A 22,179-nucleotide genomic window follows, 5' to 3' on the forward strand; every position below is an offset into this window, starting at 1 on the left:
TGCATTCGCAAGGAATTTTATAAATTACATTTTTTGTATTTTCAATTATATCATGAGGTTTTGTTACTGAAATTTTACTTCTAATTATATTTTCAGTTTTAAGGATAGTCCTAATTTAAATTTTTTACCTACTCGTTTAATTTGATCTGAAAGTCCCGGAATAAATTAAAAATTATATTTGCATTATTCAGATAAATGGGACTGCGTCATCTATACGAACTCAATAAAAAAATAAGAAGTTTGAATGTAGAGACGCAAAATTAGAGTTTCAGTCAAATCGTTTCTTCAAAAATGTAAATTAATAAATCTAGTTCAGTTATTTCCATAATAGAATTATTTTCACCACTAAAATAAATCAAAGTTACTCCTATCCTCAACTCTCTCTTGCCACTTAAAAAAAATGAACAAAAATCGACTTCTTCATACGCCTTTACGATCTTGACTCCACAACTGAGATGTGGGCACTTTTCTTTCTCCACCTTCTGTAGCTATTCACTATATGTGAGCTTTTTGGAAGCACAACCTTTAAAACCAGTCATAGAAGGAACTGTAAAACCAACCAGAAAATCATGACCTATGTTGCAACATTGAAACTTTGCATCTGCAAAAAATATTTCATTGTCGATGAATCGCATTGAAAGCATAACCCTTTGCGATTAATACGGTCCTTGTATTGAGTAACAGTCATACGCACCTCATTATTCCATAAATTAATAGAATCTCAAACTAGACAATACACGTTATTGTTGCAACGGTAATTAGAAACAGAGTTGTATAGGAGACACGCAGAGGTTTAATTCTGTTCGTCATTGAGCGACAAGAACCAGGTGAGAACAACTTAGCAAATCTCTCCTCGATTTATCAGATAGTTCCAGGTCAGTACTGCTTTGAAAACATTTGGAACCTCTAATGTTGATATGATCAACTAAATCAGTTTAATGCGGCACAAATAGTTACAACAAATGTGAAACCTACAACAATATTAACGTCTAAATTGGTAAATAAGATAGGAAGAAATATTGGGATGTAGTAGATGAACTCGCTGGTGCAAACGCCTTAATTTCAATTTGAAAGTCAAATTCATAACAGATTTCTATGCAAAGCGTAGACAAACTCTTTTAAATACCGCTCTGCAAAAGGAATAACCAATTATGTAGAACCCAGTGGGGGTTTTCGGTTCGCTTTCCCCCAGTTCTAATTATCATACAATAAGCCGGGAGGTGCTACGCCCCTGCTGAAGAGTCTCGTGTCTCGATATTCACGAATTCATTAGTTCAACTAAAGGGTATTATTTGGATTTAATTATTTTTTTCTGTAGGATGTTTGCGTGATTCGTCGTTTTATGATTGATGATGGCCATCGTCATCCAGTCATGTCACTGCCTGCATATGTTGGATTGAAATGAGAGACGATTTTACATACTCTAACAATACGTTTCATTAAGATTTGCAATACATTTTGTTTTTTGGTGCTGAATTATTTTTCATCTCAATATTGCACAACAGAAAATGCCCTAATTTTTCGTAGAAGGTGGTTCTCCAAAAATACCAGCTAATTTTTACATCGGGGACGTTCCTTTGACGGTAGATTTATGATGCAAACTTTTGCGATTTGGTAATTTGATGTTCCAGTGCTTTTCTATATGCGCTCTATTTATTGAAGATGTTGATTAGAGCATTGAAAATTTGACCACACCTTCTATTTCGCAAAAGTTTGCAAAGCTTCGCCGCTGAAGAACAATTTGGGAAAAAGCATAAAGAGAACCAAGTGGCTCTTCAATAAATCTCCGGAAATAAGAAACTGTTGGATGAAAAAAACGGTACGAACGAAAGAAAAACCCGAGCGACTTTTGTATTTACCCGTAGAAACCCACTAGCACTTTTTTTGTACGTAAACTCTAACACAATAAAATACCGGAAAATATAAATTTGCTGCTGCAATTCTATTGTTATTTAGTGCAATGCTTCTTCTGTTAGTGCGTGTTTTTGCAAAAGAATATTGGGTCAGATAAAATTTCTACAGGGTGGCAAATGAAACAGTGCACAATTGGTGAAAGTTTCGCGTAGTCTCCTCCGGACAAAAAAGCAATTTTTTCATGAGTGGTTCAAAATCAATCTCAATAATTTTTCTCTTTAACCGATTTTCAAAATCTGGGGCTCATATTGCTAAAACTTCACAGTCGAGTTGAGAAAAAAAATAGAGCGGGTTGCAAGAATGAACAAAATATTTGAAAGTAAAGTTGTTTTATTTAAACTAACATTTTTTTGCAAACCTGAATATCGAATTTTTGTTTGAGCTATTTGGTTTGTAATTAAACTTTTAGTGTCGGAACTCAAAGAACTTTATTTTTGTCCAACTAGGAGCATGTCGAATTATTCGAAATTTTGCACCTTTTATTTGCCACCCTGTAGAAAATTTGTCTGAGATTCTTAATTTGTACCAAAACATCGATTAACGGAACACAAATGGGGCTCAATAGCGCTTCAATCAGAACCAAAATCGCTTGAAGGAATCCGAATTTATCCAGTTCCAAAGTTAGGGCCAATTTGGCTCTGTAACCTTTATTTTGTTCAGCAGTTTACCAGGAATATAGGAATTAGACAATAAATCAATTATATTTAATTAACAACTGTGGTGGACAAAGTCCACCGTAAGCATTAGAATCGCGCGAAAGATTCAAAGGTGCAGTTAATCGCCAAAACAATTTTTTCAACTGGACGACAGTAAGGATTAGCAAAACGATTAAAAAGAGTCACTAAAAAAAACATTTTCATTAAATAGTTTTGTGGCTTAAAAATACACACTTCGTGTGCCAAAAAACTATGAACATGCTGATATTCTCATAATTATTGCTTATTTATTACCGAAACCCTGAATGAGTAACCATACAAACTGCCGAGTTTTGATTAAGCTTAAAACCTTCAAATGTCTTACGATCAGATAGGTAATATATTAACGGCAAACCCGTTTCAATAGCCGAGTTTTTTTAATATACAAATTAAATTTTAATAATCTATTTTAATCTGATTATTAATGTTCTGCGTATAAAACTAGATTAGAGTGACGCAACGTAAAAGTTTTCCAATGAAAAGAAAGTAAACTGTACGCTGATGCGGACCCATGCATTAATCTTTCGATCTAAGCCTGAGCCCCAATAATTAACGAAAAATAATTTGAACAGTTCTGTTGGCGAATATCGCGGCAATATTATTTATTCGATGAACTAATGCGGTCTAATTAATCATTTTCATATTAAAAAGAAAGTGCTCTCTAAAATGCCGCCGCCTGATTTGGTGTGGGCAATTTTAATTGGTTTACAGGGTGGTCCCTTAATAACTGTGGCACACTAAATATAAACAAGAATATATCAAGATACAAAGTTTCAATCAAAATGCATCCAAGCTTTATATATTGGATTTTAATATTAAACGCCTTCTATAATGTTTTAAAGCCCTTGTTTCAAAATAATCATAACTTGAACAAGGGCTGATGCAAAAAACGTAAAAAACTGCATTGTTTTTGTGGTTTGAAATTTGCGTGATGTTAGCAAAATAAATAGGGGTTTTATGAACAAGTTGAATATAATTCTGGATATTTCTGCAGTTTTCTCTCGCGGCTCTTTCTCCCAAGATATTGGCTCAGGGAAAACGCCGCTGATTTTTTTTATAACTTTTAAAGTTTTTCTAATTTGATAATTTCTTAATATGCAAAATTCCAGCCAAGGCCCTTTAAAACTCATTTTGCTGTTTGAGTAATCCAGAGACCGTCCAGCTTATACACATTAGCGCTCATACGTTCAACACCCTGTATGATAACGACACCCTGTCGCTCTGTAATGTCACTGTGACCCATCGAATCTTAGCTCTAATTTTTACTCTCCATTTTTTGCGATAAATGGCTGGTCGATTTAAAAGTGCCTTAATGGCTTTGGGTTTTTTCGTGTCAGTGTATTTTATACACGGTTCCGTGAGTTCGCTAAATCAAATAAATTTGTTAACAGGAGAGCACAAAAAGGAGTTTTTCGAACAACAGGTAGCCCATGGTAGTTCAATGCATCGAATTAGTGAAGCAGAAAACATGTGTGTTTTAGATACGATACAAAAGAGCACTAACCGAAGATGAAGTTCAGAACGGAAGCTTGGCATTATCAAAACCGGTACCCATAATAAAATGCTGCAATAAATCGGATTTTTTAACGACTGATTTAAGCTGTGTTTCGAGGAATGTTTCAGGCCGCGACACCTACGATTTTTTCCCGAAAGGCTTGATAGTAGATAGCAATTTCTTTCAAACTTCTTTTGAGGCAATCAAAGTGGTTTACCAAACAAATTTATGCAGAGACGAAGGTGATTCTAGTCCATTTATATTACTATAAACCAGCTCCAGAACATCTCTTTCGTTTATAGTTTTGGTAGTTAAGGATGAAGATCTCCAAAACCATGTTGTCACTGAATCCGGTCAGCTTCTAAGCTTGACAAATTCCGGATCAGTTCATTTTAACTATTCAACAAATTATTGCATTGATAGACTTGGTGACAACAGGTAGATTTCCAATGCTTCTTTCTATTTGTTAACGTTAAAACATTTGCATTTCTCTGCAAAGTTACATGATCCTGAAATGCCCATGTCGAAGCCACTTTTGCATCCAGAAATGCTGCGCCCACAATCAATATTACCACACCAATTCCCAACAGTGCAGAAAATTGGGACATTTGCCTCGAATTGAGATGGATCAACTTAACAAGCTAATGACGATTAATTCAACTCGGGAGCCCTATTTGCTTTATAGGCCTTTAAATTGCTCGAAATTATTGTTTAATGTATCTGGAAGTATTTTGGTTGAAGAAAATTATACTGTAGTGCATGGGGCAGGAAATGTGGCTATCAATTCAGGAAAGTAAGTGTTAATGATTTTGCTGCTTAATTTTTTAATGTTTTTGGCCAAATAACTTTTTAACTGAATACTAACTTAATATTTGAGCTGTTTTCATATAAGCTTCCTGTTGCAAAAATGTATTTGCATGTTCGGTATTTTTTATTCGAAAATGTTATTGTTGCAAACACTCCAAACTTAAATGTTATTCTATAAAACCTTAACATTTTCCAATAATACTCCATATACTAACAACTTAAAAGCAGAAGCTGATTGTAGAATCAGTTATTTGATTTATCTCTGCTATAACTTTGTGTTTTCTTCATTTCTGTCTACTGCTTTACATTCGATTCCAGTCATTTTTTGTAACCAATGAATTCGTTTTTTTTTCCGGTTTAACTTCAATTTTTAAGGGCGTTTCTTTTGAAACAATTAAAACTTTTCTAAACCCATGTGGAAAGCAGTTCAAAACTTGAAAATCTATAATGTTCCTAATGCGAATCCCGTGTCGACTTAGTTATTGCATCGATGCGTTTTCCGATGGAAGAAACAGTACGAGTTTCAACGGATTCTACTGCCAGAATGCCAAACAGAAGCGAGAGACAACCATGAATTTAAATAAGTGTTGCAGAAAAGGGGAATCATTAAATCAACACTATGAATGTCGCTTCAAAGTGTCTAACACAGTTTCCTGGACACCGAATTCCACATTGATGGGGGATAAATTTCAGAGTTTTGCGTTCAAGAACTTCAGAGTAGCAGACAACAGTTTAGGTAAGTTGTTTGTATATTTTCAACGCTTTGTAGAATAGTCGATCGAGAAACTTTCTAAAATATTCACAAGTTTATTGAATTGCAATTATTTAATGCATTTTTATTTGTTATATTGAGAATATGCATTTATCTACCGGCAATGATCAGTGAAAATTGACTTATGCTAATGGCTCTCATAGGAGTGAATTAAATCAGTAATAGGCACAAAGAGTGATTAGTATAAACATGATTTTACTGATTGATATTGATAATTAAAAAATGACATGCAAATAAAAACCGCTGCTTAGAACTGCTAACTGTTTCTGCATATTTCAGCAATTCATCTTAAAAAAAATGATTATGTTCTGTATATTAGCAATAAAATTGAACAAAAGTTGTATACAGCAGATATCTTGAAAGATTATGCTGCAGACGAGTTTTGCATTGATGAGTACCTGGAAGATAGGTACCTATGTCTAAAATTATTCACAATTTAAAATTAATTGATTTTTTTAAAACATGTTGTAGAGAATCAGCGATTATCTTCTCTCCCTGCCGACACATTATGTGCTTGCAGAAGTGCTGTGCTTATGGATCAGTATTCAACTTAACATCGTACCAGTGCGAAGAATCCGCTGATAAATCAAATGCGATCAGCTTGATAACAACTAATGAACTAAACGAAGTTGAGGAATATTTTTTGATAAACACCGAACCTAAATGCCATTTTTATAAACTGATCCATCCCAACTTAATGGGAGCCGAGCGAATTTTCTTGCAGCAAAATGGCGACATTTCAAAAAGGATTGAAAAGACTAAAATTAAATGGGTGTCGCCCGCAAAGTAAACTGAACTATGATGCATTTTTTGCTCAGCTCCAGATTGTTATTATTCTTCGATTGATTTTCAGGTATTGCATTGATACGTTTTTACAAGGGAACATGCGAATGTCTAATGGATTTTTCTGCCTCCAAAGCAAACAATCTAGGCGTGGATTGAACTTTCCAGATCATCCTCTGAACAATGGAAAAATACGCCATTGCATCGCACCTAAGTTACTGATAATTATTTACGTGATATTTTTCTAAGTTTGGATTATTTATTGTCTTGATTGATAATCGCTAGTTTTTGTGTGGTTGTAACGCACTATGAGTCGCATTTTGTATGCAAATAATCCAAATATAGTTTGTAGTTTGGGCGAAACTGTTTTTTTTTAAATTTCCACCCTGAAAAAATTAAGTAGCTAAAATTCAACTAAATCTTTCTTTGCTCGCAGCTTGAAAAAGACACGAAAGCACTTTTAGCTTACAAAAATTATTTGCTGTCAATTCAAATGCGAAATGAGCCAAATTAGAAAACGAAAAGAAAGTCGATCTCTCAAGTCCTTTCGTAAATGATCTTTTTTAAAAGCATCGAAATAATAATTGGTCTGTGCAAACGGTTATGGAAGCAATTGGAAATTCTGTGGATCTTGGACAATATTCCATGGACTTTATAGCAAACAGTGTCATAGGAATTTAAAATTATTAAGCAAATTGTTGGGATTTTGCATTTAAATTTTCACACAATTGTACACAATTTGTACACACAAATTAATTTAGAGGGAACCAAAAATTACCCCTCCATGTTCGAATAAGCTCATTCTCCAGGTGTTTCTGTTTGCAATTCATTTGATATTAAACGCATGTAGCCCTGCAGCACATTGAAATAGATCAGCCTTAACTACACGCAAATAAAATAACTCCACAATCAATCGTTCTTGCAAAGAACTTTCTTATGTACAATTTTCCAGGACATTTCATCGAATTTTTCTCCAGTCTAATCGCGCCTCTAGCCTACAACAGACCGCATACTTTACCGATACGAATCGCCGCATAACAATATTTAGTTTTCTATAGAAGGTAAACCAATTGCTGTCACAAATAAAGCAATCTTCGAAGTATCTTGAAATAGTAATTCAGTATTAGGAAAAAATAATTGATCTATAATGATTGTGACTTAGGCTCTGTAGCACGATTTCTCTTTTTATATATATGAGTGCCGGCCATAAACTATGAGACCGGCTTGATCTATATTGCACATCTAATTCAATTTAGGTCAAGTACTAGGTAGTCATATAAATTAGCGCTTTAATAATTTTTAAGAGATCTTAAGAAAATCGTCGGATTGGAGTAAAAACAGGTTTTGGTTGAATATTTTTATTGTAAAAAACGAAAAATAAATTGTAAGCGTTGGCGGCCAAGATGAGAGCACTGTATTTACAGAACCCGTAATAAACTAGAAAGGTGATTGAATCTGTACGCTTATATAGCTTGTTAATTTCATACTGTGTTAAAACCATTTCTTCACCTCCGCATCTAATAGTTTCGCACATCGTTAAACTCTTTTGATTCAAAACGTTCAACAATGTTTTTTCACATTCTCAACAATAATTTTTCTGCACTTTCCTCCTTAGTTATAAAGACATGCTGTTAACTGAACTTTACCGAACAGGTTCACCATTTCAAATGTTCAGACCAGTCGAATGAGATTCCATTACATTATTCATTTCCTGCTCATCTCCGAGAGTAAACACGTTTCATTCATAACCTCCATTTATGGGATACGGTTGGTCTACTATTAGCAAATAAAGTTTGCTTTACGGTAATTTTTTAATTTTTTCAATGCCGTTAATCCTTTCGGATGGCACGTCAAGCTAATTAAGAACATTTGATTTCAAGCTAGGTGTTTTCGACTATGAATTTGTGAAATGTATAATATCGGATTAATAAGTTTAATTAATGACGACAGATCGAGTAAAAAATGTATCAATAGAATGAACAGAATTAGTGTTCATCAGTATCAGATGCGGACTAAACAAATTACAGTTTCAAGTAGATAAAAAAGACATGTTTTTTATTAAACACTGATGCTCTGTGAAACTCTTAATAACAAGTTAAATTTCCTATTGCAAAGTCGAATTTTTTGTTACTAAATTTGAACTCGTCATTGACTGTTGTAATTGTGAAATTGCTGAAATTGTAGCAAATGATGCCGAAAGTACGGTCTGTCGGGTCTGTTCACAATTTTTCAACCATTTTCATTAAGGATCTTCAGCCTGTGAGCCTTATTCCGTATCTTGAGTATTTTCCAAATTTATTTTTGTCATCAAACACCGTTTTTTGCTTTTAAACTGTTTTCTTTTGTATCTGTGCATTGTTTTCCGTTGCTATTGACCGAAACTGACCTTTCTAGAAACGCCTTATACGCTATTTGAAAATTTTTTTAACTCAAAATTGTGTTTAATTCACTTATTTGATCTGTGTCTCTTTTGCAACATTCCCTCCACATTTCTAAAATATCTTCAAAAGCTACATGTTTATTAACATTTTTTGCGTCTAAATCCAAAGCTTAATTAATAAGCATTCAACTTCAGTTAATTTCAGGTGTTTTTTGTTCACACCTTGAGGAATAATTGCAGCTGAAATTGAAATGGGATAAAAAACAATTAGTTTGTGAATTTAATATCAGTGTTCTTTTAGTTATTCAGAATGTACTTTTATGGTATATTTTAAATTAATTATATTTTTAAAGCAACTCGATTCAGAAATTTCAAGACAGGATATTCTCACTAATAAATGCTCCACTCCAGTCCAGTAAAACTGCTGAACTTCCACCTTTATTTCTTGCTAAATATCAGCAAAATACCTGCTGGGTTGCTACAAAAGCAACAATTTTAGCAAAATTTAAAGTCAAAAGCCTGAATTTCGTAGTTCACTCACGATTTGAAAATAAGCATTTTCTGATACAACCCATTAAGAAAGCCATGCCTATAAATCTAATGGACAATAGAGATAATATCGTATCAGATTAACCACGATTTTGTACTTTTATATCCATTAATCTTTATGGGCCCGAGACGAAAATATAAAGATTTAGCTGCAAGTCCAAGATTTAAAGGCTATTCACAGTTAGAATAAGCAATTAATGTATTTTTAGTCTAGAGTTAGATTTTGGAATGTTGCCGCTTTTTTCAATAAACTTTTATTAAGCTTTACAGATTGTTGCTAGTGATCTCAACACCAGTTTTCAACATTTCCATATAACACAAATATTTTGCATAAATCGAGATATTAACGGATTCGAATGCTTCGAAGCAGCATGAAATGTTAAGGTTAAGCGGGATGCAAATAGTTTTAGACTAAATGAATTTGCACTTTGTGGAACAAGTAAATAAATAAAACTAACCCGAACGGAAAACTAAAAGTATACATTGCGGCCCCAAAAATGGATATGAACACCGATTTTAAGTTTTAAAATTACGACTCCTGGACTTGGCAACTAATCGTCAACATCTTCTATCCAAAGTGGTGAACCGTTGAAAAAAGTTAAAACATTTTCTTTGCCTCAAATCAGCCACATAATATTCAGATCAGCATCTCAGCGGACACCTTGTATATACGTCCTCCAAATCACTCTGTATAAACCCTTCGATGATGAGTGGAATAATCATTGTCACAAAAGATTAATTTAACATATTGCTTAAAATTCTGATACGCAACTTCTGTAGATCATTAACCGATTTAGGTCATCGATTCTTATGAATGTTCTCCTGAGCACGGGCGTTTAACATACAAAGTACCATCCACAAAGTAACTGTAATTCACACGTGTACTATAACGTGTAATCCATTAACTTTGAAACATATGAACTGTTTTAGTGGAAACGGGCATGTAGGTATTATGTAAGTAGGAGTCGTTCTACTTTTGGCTAATAGTCAGCATCTGTACATCAGAAAAGGGACTATGTGGTTTTTGCATTTACCCACACGTCGATCGTAAAACCAACGTTAGATTTTTTAAAGGCAAATTTAATTATTTTTTAAACATTTAGCTGCACGTTTATTTACGAATGGTTGCTGCTTTAGAACCGCCTTGTCTGTTAACTTTTCCTTTTGTGTTTTGCTTTCCAACTCCAGAAACACTTTGTTGATTACATTGGCACTTCTTGTTTCATCTTTAGCATGCTCTCAATCTAGTTTGCTTTAATTACTTCCTTCATCATTAGCACCAGCACTAATTAGTTCTTTTCGAAAGCTGCACTTGGAAGGCGTCTTAAAACGCTTCAAACATGGCAATATTATTAATGTTCTTTTTGTTTGGATATTTAAAAATTATTTCAGAGAGCAAAACACTGAAAGCCCACGGACAATTAAATGTGTGATTCTCTTTGCACGTTAGTGAGTGAATAATGCGATGTCAAAATTGCTCATTAATATTCTACCGGGTGTCCTGGTCGCTGCCACAAAATATGCTAAGCAATTGATTTACAATGAACAGCTAACATGAACATGACATCTGAACGCACTACAAATAGAAATGGACGAAAATCGGCTAGAAAATGTTCCAATCTCAACGTCGCCCACATAAGGATATAACGTTTTATGTCAAGATGTGTTCTAAACCAATTTGCATCCTAATGAAAATGGGGAATACAATTCTTATTAGCAAATAATCGTATGTTCAAGTTGTCGTAACATTACCAGCTAAGTTGATGAAAATTAGAGTTAAACAAGAATTTTATATACAAAATTTATTTTTGAATTAAAGCACACAAAAAACTAGGTATAAAAATCGTGCTCGATGACTAAACTTTTTGTTCTTTTGCAGCGTCTTCTATGCGCAAACTTTTGGGAAGCAGTGCCGAAAAAAATGCACAAAATAGCTCCATACACAATTTACTGAAAGCTATTTTAGTAGGGTAAATTATGATCATTTGAGTCATAAATATTCATGAATATGACGAATTTTGCTTGCTGTTAATAAGGACAAGACCTGCAGACTAATTAACTGGGAATCATTATTTGCAACCGAACTGAATAAACATAAAGAAATTGTGTTATTATGTGCCATATTAAAAATGGACCTACTTTTAACATACATTTAATGGCGGCAGACATTTTGCTGAAATGCTGCTTTGTTGGGTTAAACCATTACGTGAAAATGATCACACAATCTGATATTTAGCTTAATTGAATTATCTTAGGCAAGCGCGTATTTTCAGAATAAATATCGAAAAATAGACAAAAAAGTCTTGAAATTAGCATATAAAAAGTGAAACGAACGTAAGATATATTTCGTAAAACCCACTAGTTTCTTAGGAATTATCGGGGTTCAAATTTAATTCAAAACGACTTCGGGACATTAGTTTTCTTAATTCTTCTGCTGTTGAAAACCAAAAAAAAATATTTTTTTCTTAACTGAAAGCATGCCAAACTTTCAGAAATTTTCAATTGTAGGTTTCCACGCTGTAGGAACCTTACATAAAGTCATTAATTTTTTTCCCAAACAGAGACCGACAGAAAAGAATTGGACTAGATAAAGCTTCAGGTAGAAATCAAATCAGCTACAGGAATCAGATTTTATCCATTCGCAAAACTAAGGCAAATTATTCCGCTAAAATAATGCAGTTGCTGAGAAAAAATCGTCAATGATTCGTTATTCTAATACATCCAACAAACGTTTACTTATTTTATTCTAGAATTAGTTGCGTTACTTTGTACACAATATTTCTATGTATAATTTATAAACCCATTTTTCTGTTATTAATTAATTAATTTCTCAAAAATTGCTGCCTGATTTAGAGCGAACAAATAATATACCGACATTTTAGCCAAATTTATTAATATGCAAAATTTGTTAGACAGAATGTTGGCAAGAATCTACAACTCTTGAAACCGGCTGTTCAGGACTAGACCCAAAAATTTCTTGAATAATCATATTCTAGACCTACTTTTCCTGCAAATTCCCTCATGTATTAATTTCTGTTTTGAATCAAATATATGGCTGACAACCCAATTTATATGATACATATTGATTTATTTTGGTTATAGCTTCTATATATTTCGTCTATTCCCCAATTTTCTAGTCCTAAAGTGTTAAATAAGCAGTACGGGCTGAATATTTATAATCCCTTCATAAACGTTAAACAAAAGCAGAACTTTTCCATTTGTAACGTACATGTGTGTGATCAAGAACGAGTTTTCTCTGCTTTATCTGATAAATGATGTCTTTGAAAGTGGGTAATGGATCAACACTTTAAGAGCATAAAATCTCGCAGCTATAAAAAATATAATTAAGTATAATCGGGCCCATAATTACGGGTGACTGTGAAAAATCGGAAATTAGTGGAAAACGTGCATATTATGTGGAATAATAATTATCGCAAAAGGGTCCAGATAGATTTTCGGACGATAATTTTCGCAATTTAGCCAGGCGAACGGTACGTGACACGGTAAATGCGGCAACTTTTTATGGGCACCGTAAAAAGTAAATATGGCGGTACCCTGTAATTACCGGGAGAAAGTATTTAGGTTTAATTTATTGCTTCTACGCCTCTTCAAGATTAAGATGTCGTTTTTTTTTAACCATTCACTTTAAATGCAGGATTAGGGTTCAATTTTGTCGCATTTTTCACCTGATTGTTTCTCCGGTCGCGAAAACATCATCAAACAGTAGTTCATTATCAACATGATGTTATATTCGCTTGTTTCGCCACATTTTCAAATGAGCTGAAATTTGAAGAACTTGTTACCAGATATTTTTAAACGCCGGGAAAACACGGAAAAATATTTTTTAGTTCCTTTGAAAACTAATCATAGCGCAAGTTTCGTACAAAAAACACGAATTTTTAACCAACTTGTGTGGGTTTTGGAATGTAGGTGTTAATTTTACATACATCGTTGTTGGTATTAAAAAGACTCATCCAAAATTTAACTAATGTGAGACAATCCACTCTAATCCTGATGGATATTTACATATTTTTACATTGCTTTATTATGTTAAATAACTTTAGGGATCTTATAATAACATTATAAATTTATTGCATTATGTAAGCATTCAATTACTGCCAATCTCGCTTTTATAGAAAAAATAATGACAATCATATTTTCCAATCAACAGCTCCGACTCATTATCATTAGCTAGTATTATTTCGACATAATTAAATAACAATATGTCATTAATAATAATTACCACCATCGACTTTCCTAATGTGCGAGAATCAAGGCTTAAGTCGGGACGCTTTACTTCATACAAGGAACCCTTGGATAGATAAGATTGACGAAAAACAGCAAACAAGATATTGGTTGAGAAATTTCAGACACAAACAGTTTTATCAATGAAGACAAACGCCAAAAACTAAAAATCAACAATCACAAGATTCCAAAGGGCATCAGCAGTGGCGCGATAAAGATGGTTACACAACTGAATCCAAAAACATGAAGATAACAGCTGAGAAAAAGCTAAATAAAATAACTGATAAAAATAACTCAACATTTCAAATCACTTATATAAAAAAGCAAAAAGATTCGCATCAAAACTGCGACAAAAATTTACAAATCCAACTATAAACCGCCGCTAGCCTATGGAATCTTACTAAGAGTAAACGCAGCTGAGAAAACAGTACATGCAGAAAGACTGAAAGACTAAATAGAATAGGGAAATATATTTTCATCGCATATATTTCATTCGCATATATTTTCTTAGAATATAGAAAACCCAACCGGAATTTAATGCGGTTTTATTTTCCTCAGTGAAAATGTTCAGTTATCACTGAGCTAACGTATTAACATGGGCGAAAAACCCAGTAGTCGATGCGTTTTTTCTGCGAAAATAAAGATTATTATACATAAACATACATACAGCTGCAATTTGGGAAATTCAACTACCTCAACTTCAATCAAACGGTTGTGGCAAAATTATTGCACAAACAGTTTTCGTCCGATGACAATGATTTAATTAACACACACAAGAAAGTATAGATAAATTAGTACCAAGGTGTGAAAAACACACATTGTCTATCTAATTATAAAATGAAATAAAAATCTTTTGAAGACATGTAGAATTTTCACTTTGTTACTAATGCTCCACAGCTTTGAATATCATGAACAAATTAATGATTGAAAGTTATGTGAAAGGCGCTATTATATAATTAATTTATTTATCGTTATTAATTAATGCGTCTATTTAAGGTTTTTGCTTCGCTTCTGCTGTTGCATTTTGTAGAGTTTTGGAACAAGATTTTCAACTCGCAACCACAGTCTAGTTGATTAAAAAAACATGGAAACCCCATGCGTTTAATGTGTTTCAGGAACTTAGAAAAACCCCATGGCTTGCAGATATCCTATTAAATAATTATACATTATTAGTAATCAGTATGTGCGTGTTCTGGTTTTATATTGGTTTAACTAACCGATTTTTTTCCATGAGAACTGAAATTTATTTTTTTTGGATCAACATCCCAGCCCTTAATCCTGTATGCTTATATAATACATAATTATATTTAGCCAGTCACTTTGAAAATAAACAACAGTAATTTGTTGTCTAATCCGACCATTTGCGTATCACCTCCAAGAATGTGAATATAATTATATACAATGTCGGTTATTAAAAATCATTAAATATGTTCAATTAAGCTGAACTTTAAAGCAAATTGAATAATATATGGAATTACTTAAATAAATTAATCCCGGTTGTGAAAGATTTTTTCTACCTTAGAAATGGCAGCAGTCCATTAAGGTAACATGTAAAATAAAATCGGCGTCCTTCGAACGAGAATTTTAATGTGGAGCGGTTTTTTTAATTAGATGTTACATATTAATTATTAGAAAATGGAGAATGTAACGTCATATTTAATTGAACTCAATTTAAATTGGATGAAACGATGCCGTTATTGACAACATTCTTTAATTATCACTCAGGTTCGATTTAACCTGTTGTCATCAGTAGCAACGACATGGGCATTTCTTGATCTACTAAACCGATTTCTCATGAAAAATTTTTTCACGGTCGTTCTTTGAATACGGTTTGTGGCTTTACAGCTGTTTGCTTTCGGTTGACCTTTGTTAACATTGATTCTTTAAGACAAATAAAAAAATGATAAATGAATATGGAATCTGATTAAGAAAAACACACTAACTCAAACGATTTGCATCATTCGGTGTTCACTTGGCACGGAAAAATAAAAACATATTTAGCAAAACCTGTTTCAGAATGCGTCGAATGGGGAATTCGAATTTGATTATCTATAAACTATGCATTTTGTATTCCTTTCGTTACTAACCGATGTAATAATAATCACCAGTCCTGAGAAACACAATTTTTTGCGGGTGGTTCATGTTAAAATTTAGCTGATGCAATTTATCAGTTGCGAGACATTCTTCTAAGACGCTTTTCTCGCACATGGCTCATTTTTTAAATGAAATTCTGTGCGATTTCGTAGGTTCTTAGGTTTTTTGCATTGCTAAATGGCAGAAAAACAGAAAATACAAAATATGTAGATTTTTACATCGCAACAATCAGAATCGCTAGAATCACCTGCATATCACATTAGACGCGGTTTATTATAACACGGCACCAGTTATCACATACTTGGCCAGCTTTAACCGTATAACCTCGCTTCACAACATCAGTTTCTCGTGTAAAAGATATAAAAGTGGTACCTTCTTCAAATCATTAATACTTGATGTTAATAGTTCGAGCAAAATCTGAGCGAAACAGTCATTCATCACAAATTCATTAATTATTGCTTATGAGTTCTGCCTCCAGTATGTTCAGTTACATGGCCACTTTCAGTTTTTCGACTACTTCACTTTCACTATATCAGAAAATGTAATTTTCTTGTAACAAACAAAACGCCATGGAATCCGTGTGCGCCTCTGGTAGAAGAGCTTCTCTTTAGAGTCTCCAGAAGGAAGGTAAACTTTATGTTAATTTGACAAGTTTGGTTTTATTAAACATTTTATGAAGCAATGATTTGAACAAATACTTTTTTATCTTTTGATATCTGTCTGAATCATTTGATCTCTTTACATTTTACACGGAACGGTAATTCTTCAAAGAAAATCTTTATTATATGACTTATTTATGGTGATTGCAGCTTTAACAACTGTACACAACTAATCTTCGGCATTTTGACTTTAAAGAATAATTTATACGCCGCATTATTACGATAATTCACTATTCTCGAAACAGTATCTTTTGTTATGACTAAATAGTAGGTTTTACTAGAAAACTAAAAACCCCACATATTGGCAGAAAAATGTATTCCTGTCTTTACTAAACTTTACTTAATAAACTAAAAAAAAAAGGAAATTTTCGAATAAGTCGCAAACAATGCAAAATGTGACAAACATACTTTAAGTGTTTTTAACTTTAAGTACTTTAACCAAGAACATCTGTAATATGGACATTTTTATAGTGCAAAAATTGCAAATAAAAAACGCAGAGAAAAAGTATTATTTTGATATCAATTCAGAGGGTCCCAGGCTTGACTGGCTCTTCTGCTATTTATTAGCAAATTCTGTCAAAAAAAATATTGTTTTGGGATATCCGGGGAATGATACGATGGATTTTAATGAAACTCGCCGTAAATTTGTTTATATGTAAAATTCAGGTTTTGCTGAAAGCACCGAGTTCATCTGCTTTGCGGAATTAAATATTTAGTCATCCGTGCTGTCTAACAATTTCAGACAATAACTGCAAAAAATGTCGTAGTAAGCCAAAATCTTCTTTCTTATTTTAGGTTTTGTGAAAAATTATTTATCAAACTCACAGCAGATTCATTGAAGTAATGTTTCATTTTCTAATTTCTTTCTAATCTAATGTTGAAGACAAAAAGAAAATCAACACAAAGTTTTACAGAACAAATCCACGATGTGGTTGAGGCTTCAAATATAAACAGATCTAGGAATCTGCCGTATTGACCCAATTTTGTTGAAAAATTCGTCCCGTTTGAATGATTGAAAATGTTGCATTTATAAAAAAAATGGTACTCATTTAAAAATCTAGAGACTGTTTGGGTTTACTTTCCAAGTCAGTTTTCAATGTTACAGAAATTGAGTTTTTCCACAACATCTCATTATAATGTTCACGTAAGTCGTGAACTGAATGCTCATCACCACCATGAATAAAGTGATTATTAGTAAATAAAGTGTGAAAAACCTCTATAAGAACTTATTTACCATGATGATAAAAACAGAGAGTAGATTCTTTCCGTCAATTGTAGCGATTAATTTAATTGAACATCTATTAAATAATTAAATCGGCCAAGCTGAACCATGGTATTATTGTCACTAATGGTTGAGTTTTATGTAATGGGCTTGAACTTTATTGCGATGTTTATCTAAAGGTTCTTAATAAGCTAAAAATTACGTATTTTGCCGGTTGAACGAGCACCAAAGAATATTAGGTACGCAGGAGCCAAATGCCATAAAAACTGTTGCCAGGATCACCGCCTATACAGGGTGATTTACGTTGATCCTGCATTAGAAGTTTTCCAACTTACAGTTGTTGTGGAAACTTTAAACCTTGTTTCGGGTAATAACGAGTCGTGTCTTCTTCTAATGCACTGTCTAGATAAATCACCATGTATAAGGTTGTTCTTTTCAGATTTTGCCAGTCACTATTCTAAAAATGACGGAAGTTTTATTGTTATTATTATTAGGTAACTGATTTAGTTCGTTCCAGCTAAAGCCCATAAAAATGATCAACCTATTTCTAGCTCAGATTCGCTAAAGGTTAAATCTGGTATATCTGCGTACATTAATATTATTCCTACGTATCTTATGCTTATTTTCATCTAAAGGATTGCAAACGAATGTCCTTTAAACGGATCTTATCGCGATCACTATCTTGATCTACCGGAAAATTCATTATGCCTTACAAATTGTATCATGTCATTTCGAAAACGGTAGCAATTAATATATTGTGAGAAAATTGAACATAATTGGGTCGCATTATTAACTTTGGTTCCGTTTAATTCAATATACGTTTAGTGTGTCTGCCAGCGAAAACCAAAAAGTGTGAGCATATGAACAACGTTTCTCTCGCCCATTGGAATCAACCCGTTCGAAAATTTACATTGCATCAATCTAGATAATAACAACAATATAAACCATTAATTGTGTGCTTTTAATTGTTTTATGATCAGGCTGAATAGCAAATATAAACTTTGCTTAACTCAAGTTCAGCAGTTTAATTAGAATCAGACACTATTTAGAAGTTGTGTGTTTTAGGACTTTGATTAATTGTTTAGAAACAATTCTCAGAGTGCCTTTATTATTATTTTATATCTTTTTGACTGATAATTTTCACTTTTTATTCGTTTTTTTTCAGTTCCATCTGAACACATTTTATCTACGAAAATCTTTCATCATCAAAGTACGAGTTTGATTTTTTTGACTGACAGGGACGATCTTTGTGCCCCAAAATCTTTTTTTTGGACAAAGTACGGATTGTAATATAATAAATCTAAGGGGGGTGAGTGCGTGTGTTAGTGAATAAAACTAAACACGATCTAAAAGTGTTAACATTGTAATTTCCAGGAGTAAACCGAGGGTGAAATATAGACGTTTGCTGTCTTCTTACTATAATAATAGGAATTACATAATACACATTATATCGGCGCTAATAATGTAATTAGTTCACTCATAAGAAGCTGCTATTATAATAAAGTCGAGTGAATGTGTAACAGCATTGTCGGTTAACACTTCATAATAATACGTGCTTATCCTGAAATTTATTACTTCCATTATAAATATCCATATAGGTATTCAATGTGAATTAGCAATTTGCAACGGCAGTTTCTTCTAAATCAGTTTTCTTCCCGTTTTTATTCACTGTTTTGCTTGCTGATGTAAGCTTCAACAACTGAGCTTTTGGAAATAATTTTATATAAGGGTAATTTTATTTTGATTTCGTTTCGCCATTTGTGTCTCTTTTCTCTGATTATTTTCCTACACTTTTCTAAGGTATGTATAGTAGACAAAATATACATCAAAATAAACAAGTGTAGTAATGCTACGGTAAAACTTAGTAAGTTGTTTCGGTTTTGAGGCATTATTGCAGTAGAATATAATTTTTCCACCTAGTAATATGAGGATTGTTGTAATTCTCGTAGGAAACAAGCGATTTCCGTCACTAAATGTCTGTGAACATTAAAAGCGATTTTTTTTAGATTAAAAATGTCCATTTTCTATGGGAGATTAAATTGAAAGAAATATTGCCTGCGAAAGAAAAGCCACCTCACTTTAAAAACTTCAATATCTATTGCATAAACGTATTATAGAAAAGCGAATGAAATTTAAAATTGTGTATGAAGATGTTGGGAAAACAATACTGGTAAAGTACAAGTTAATTCGGGCAAAAGTTGAAATTTAAGAAAAATTATAAAAAAATGTACGTTGCCCATGAAGAGCTAGGAATTTATTGTAGAGTTCCGGTAAAATTTCTGGATTAACGGGACATTTTTTTTAAAGCCTTATTTATTGGTCAACTTACATTTTTTTCTAAAATCTTTCGCCATTTCGTGGAAACATCAGAGAATAATAAAATTACTACTATTTTTCCTGGGCATTAAGTGATTTTGTCCCTAGAAGTACCTTGTTTAATAATTTAATATTTTGCGTTTTTTAAATCGACTTTTTTGAGCTAACAAATGTCCATGTCGGCTGGTTGCCTTGAATTGAAGTTTTAACTCCAGTAATACTTGCAATTCTCTATATTTGGATTGTACACTTAGCAATTTAATGTATCAACGCAACACATACAAATATATCCGGTTATCTATATTAGGTGCCGCATTGCCCGCATTTTACGGGATTTTAATATATTTATGAAAATTTTGAAATATAATTAAGGTCGTTTATGTGGATACTTCGGTGCGATATTCAGTTGACGGCTTTTGACCCTGGTAATGCATTGTTTAGCACATTCTTTTTGGGTAACGGACTCCCAAAATTACGTTTTTAATTTATTAAAATCTATTTATTTTAAAATTGTTTACATAGGAGATAAATGTTACATTGGTGAAATATACTTTTAGTGAAATACTAGTAGGATTTTGTAACTAAAGCTTCTGTAACTTCTATAAATGCATACATCCCGGTTTCATTCTCCCTCTAGTGGATCAATCAATTTATTATCGACTGTAAATAAAGAAAATAAAAGAGCAACAAAAAAACAGAAAGCACATTAAATAATCACAAGTACTAAGCAACTGTGAAGAAACTAGACTGAAGCGAATAGTGAGGTGAATTTTGTTGATTTTTGCTGTCCTCTGTATCCATTTTACTTTTGTTATTTACCTGAATGAATGCGTCTTAAGCGGTAAAGTTTAAGAGCCAAGAAACGATTGGACACCTCGCTTGTAGCATTAGTCTGGAAATGCTTCACTTTCGAACTATCCGCGATATATCATTGAACTTTCACAAATATTTTATTATCCACCAAAGATGGGCTTTGAACATCGAACCAGTATTCTGTATTATTGTGTTTCGCTCTTTTTTAATTAGTTTCAATTTTTTCAGCTACATTTTTTGTTGGCCAAAATTTTTATAGTAGATTTTGATACTGGATTTATGTCTAATCAATCCTAGTTCGTCCAGAACTGTACGTTTGCACTTCAGGCACGATTGAAAATGAAAAAATATCGGCTGATATAGTTGGTAAAGAAGCTTAGGAAGTTAAAACCAAATTAAAAGTGAAGTTTTGAATGTTGCGCGATATAAGTTGTGAACACCGCACTTTTCTGAAGAAGTGCGATTTTGTTCTGTGCTAGTAATTTGATCAAAGCACACTCGCAGCGTGGCGGTAGCACACTATGTGTATTTTCGAGACTTGGAAAAGTAAAAAAATATTCATAAATTGCACAAACAAAAGCAAGCAGGCAAACAAAACAAACAAAATCTACTTACATTTGAGGACAAAATCATCATAACTATAAAGCACAATAAACTGAATACTCTAACCCTACAGTACAAACAGCACTTACTAGGAACATACTAAATTCAGTCAAATCCAAAATATCTTTAAAAAACAAACTGATATCCAGATTTGGAGAAATGTTTGGCGCACAGTCTAGTCCAAGAAAAAATGAGGAAATTAGAGCACTGAATGCGGAAAACTGGATAACAAAACGAAATGGACCATAATGTTAAAAACCGCAACAATTCGCATGCGAATTTATCACTTCCGTCATCCGGTTTCTCGGCTGAAAATCGATTGTTTCAGTGCATATGTCACAACACACTGCGACTGAAAACGTGAATGTAACGCGCGCGATCTCTAATCGAGGACAGGCGCGCACGCTCCCTAATTCGATGCATAGGCCTCAATGGCTGTGTTAATACTAATTCAACTCTTCAGGAATGGTCAACCTTCCAGTCACCAAATAACAAGTCAGGCTGGTGGGGTGGTTAATGAATTATTGTACGTATTATCTCCGTGAATAGTCTGAAGCCAGAGGTAAAAGGTGGATTGATAGAGGTTGCGTTGGATACAGTTTAGGTTATTAGCGTCCACACCAAGCGGATTGGACTAACTGTTGTCTTTTTCTGATGACGAACACATACGCAAAACTTTGTCTTTCGATTCGTTTACCAATTTTGCAATCTTTGCTTCATTTTACCAAGACAACCGAAGATTGTAGATAAGTTCTATATTGTTGAGGCGGATTTATTTTTTACAAACTTCTTCGTGGGTATTTCGCCTCAAATTTTTGTCTTTAAAAAAGAC

The 22,179-nt window shown here is 33.1% G+C and overlaps 2 protein-coding genes across 5 annotated transcripts in view; one reads left to right on the forward strand and one right to left on the reverse strand.

Annotated features, from left to right (window-relative positions):
* Positions 1 to 22,179, reverse strand: part of LOC109544896 (dendritic arbor reduction protein 1) — a 188,031-nt gene that overhangs the window by 8,376 nt on the left and 157,476 nt on the right. Inside the window, exon 1 of one of the 4 annotated variants that reach the window (XM_019915317.2) lies at positions 21,437 to 21,800. The exons of 2 other annotated variants lie outside the window; for them this stretch is intronic. In XM_019915317.2, coding sequence (XP_019770876.1) covers positions 21,437 to 21,445 — 9 coding nt within the window. In that variant the 5' untranslated portion in view covers positions 21,446 to 21,800. Of the gene's footprint in view, positions 1 to 21,359; positions 21,801 to 22,179 lie in introns of those variants that run through there. One more of the 4 variants, XM_019915316.2, reaches the window with a different exon arrangement.
* On the forward strand, positions 3,829 to 6,829 carry LOC109544895. Its single transcript, XM_019915315.2, has 8 exons — positions 3,829 to 4,032; positions 4,091 to 4,346; positions 4,407 to 4,542; positions 4,604 to 4,897; positions 5,391 to 5,647; positions 5,963 to 6,092; positions 6,155 to 6,469; positions 6,537 to 6,829. The coding sequence occupies exons 1-8, from the start codon at positions 3,895 to 3,897 to the stop codon at positions 6,712 to 6,714; spliced, it is 1,704 nt and encodes a 567-aa protein (XP_019770874.1). The 5' UTR covers positions 3,829 to 3,894; the 3' UTR covers positions 6,715 to 6,829.

The sequence above is a fragment of the Dendroctonus ponderosae genome, unplaced genomic scaffold (assembly GCF_020466585.1).
Source record: "Dendroctonus ponderosae isolate FM_Combo_2020 unplaced genomic scaffold, Dpon_F_20191213v2 Dpon_F_20191213_8, whole genome shotgun sequence".
NCBI classification, from domain to species: Eukaryota; Metazoa; Arthropoda; class Insecta; order Coleoptera; family Curculionidae; genus Dendroctonus; species Dendroctonus ponderosae.

What these genes read in the sequence shown, in the direction of transcription:
- LOC109544895 (XM_019915315.2), top strand. Translation starts at nt 3,895, where the DNA reads ATGGCTGGTCGATTTAAAAGTGCCTTAATGGCTTTGGGTTTTTTCGTG. An exon ending in GATGAGTACCTGGAAGATAG is followed by an intron (nt 6,093 to 6,154) that starts GTACCTATGTCT and finishes AACATGTTGTAG; the next exon opens with AGAATCAGCGATTATCTTCT. An exon ending in AAATGGGTGTCGCCCGCAAA is followed by an intron (nt 6,470 to 6,536) that starts GTAAACTGAACT and finishes ATTGATTTTCAG; the next exon opens with GTATTGCATTGATACGTTTT.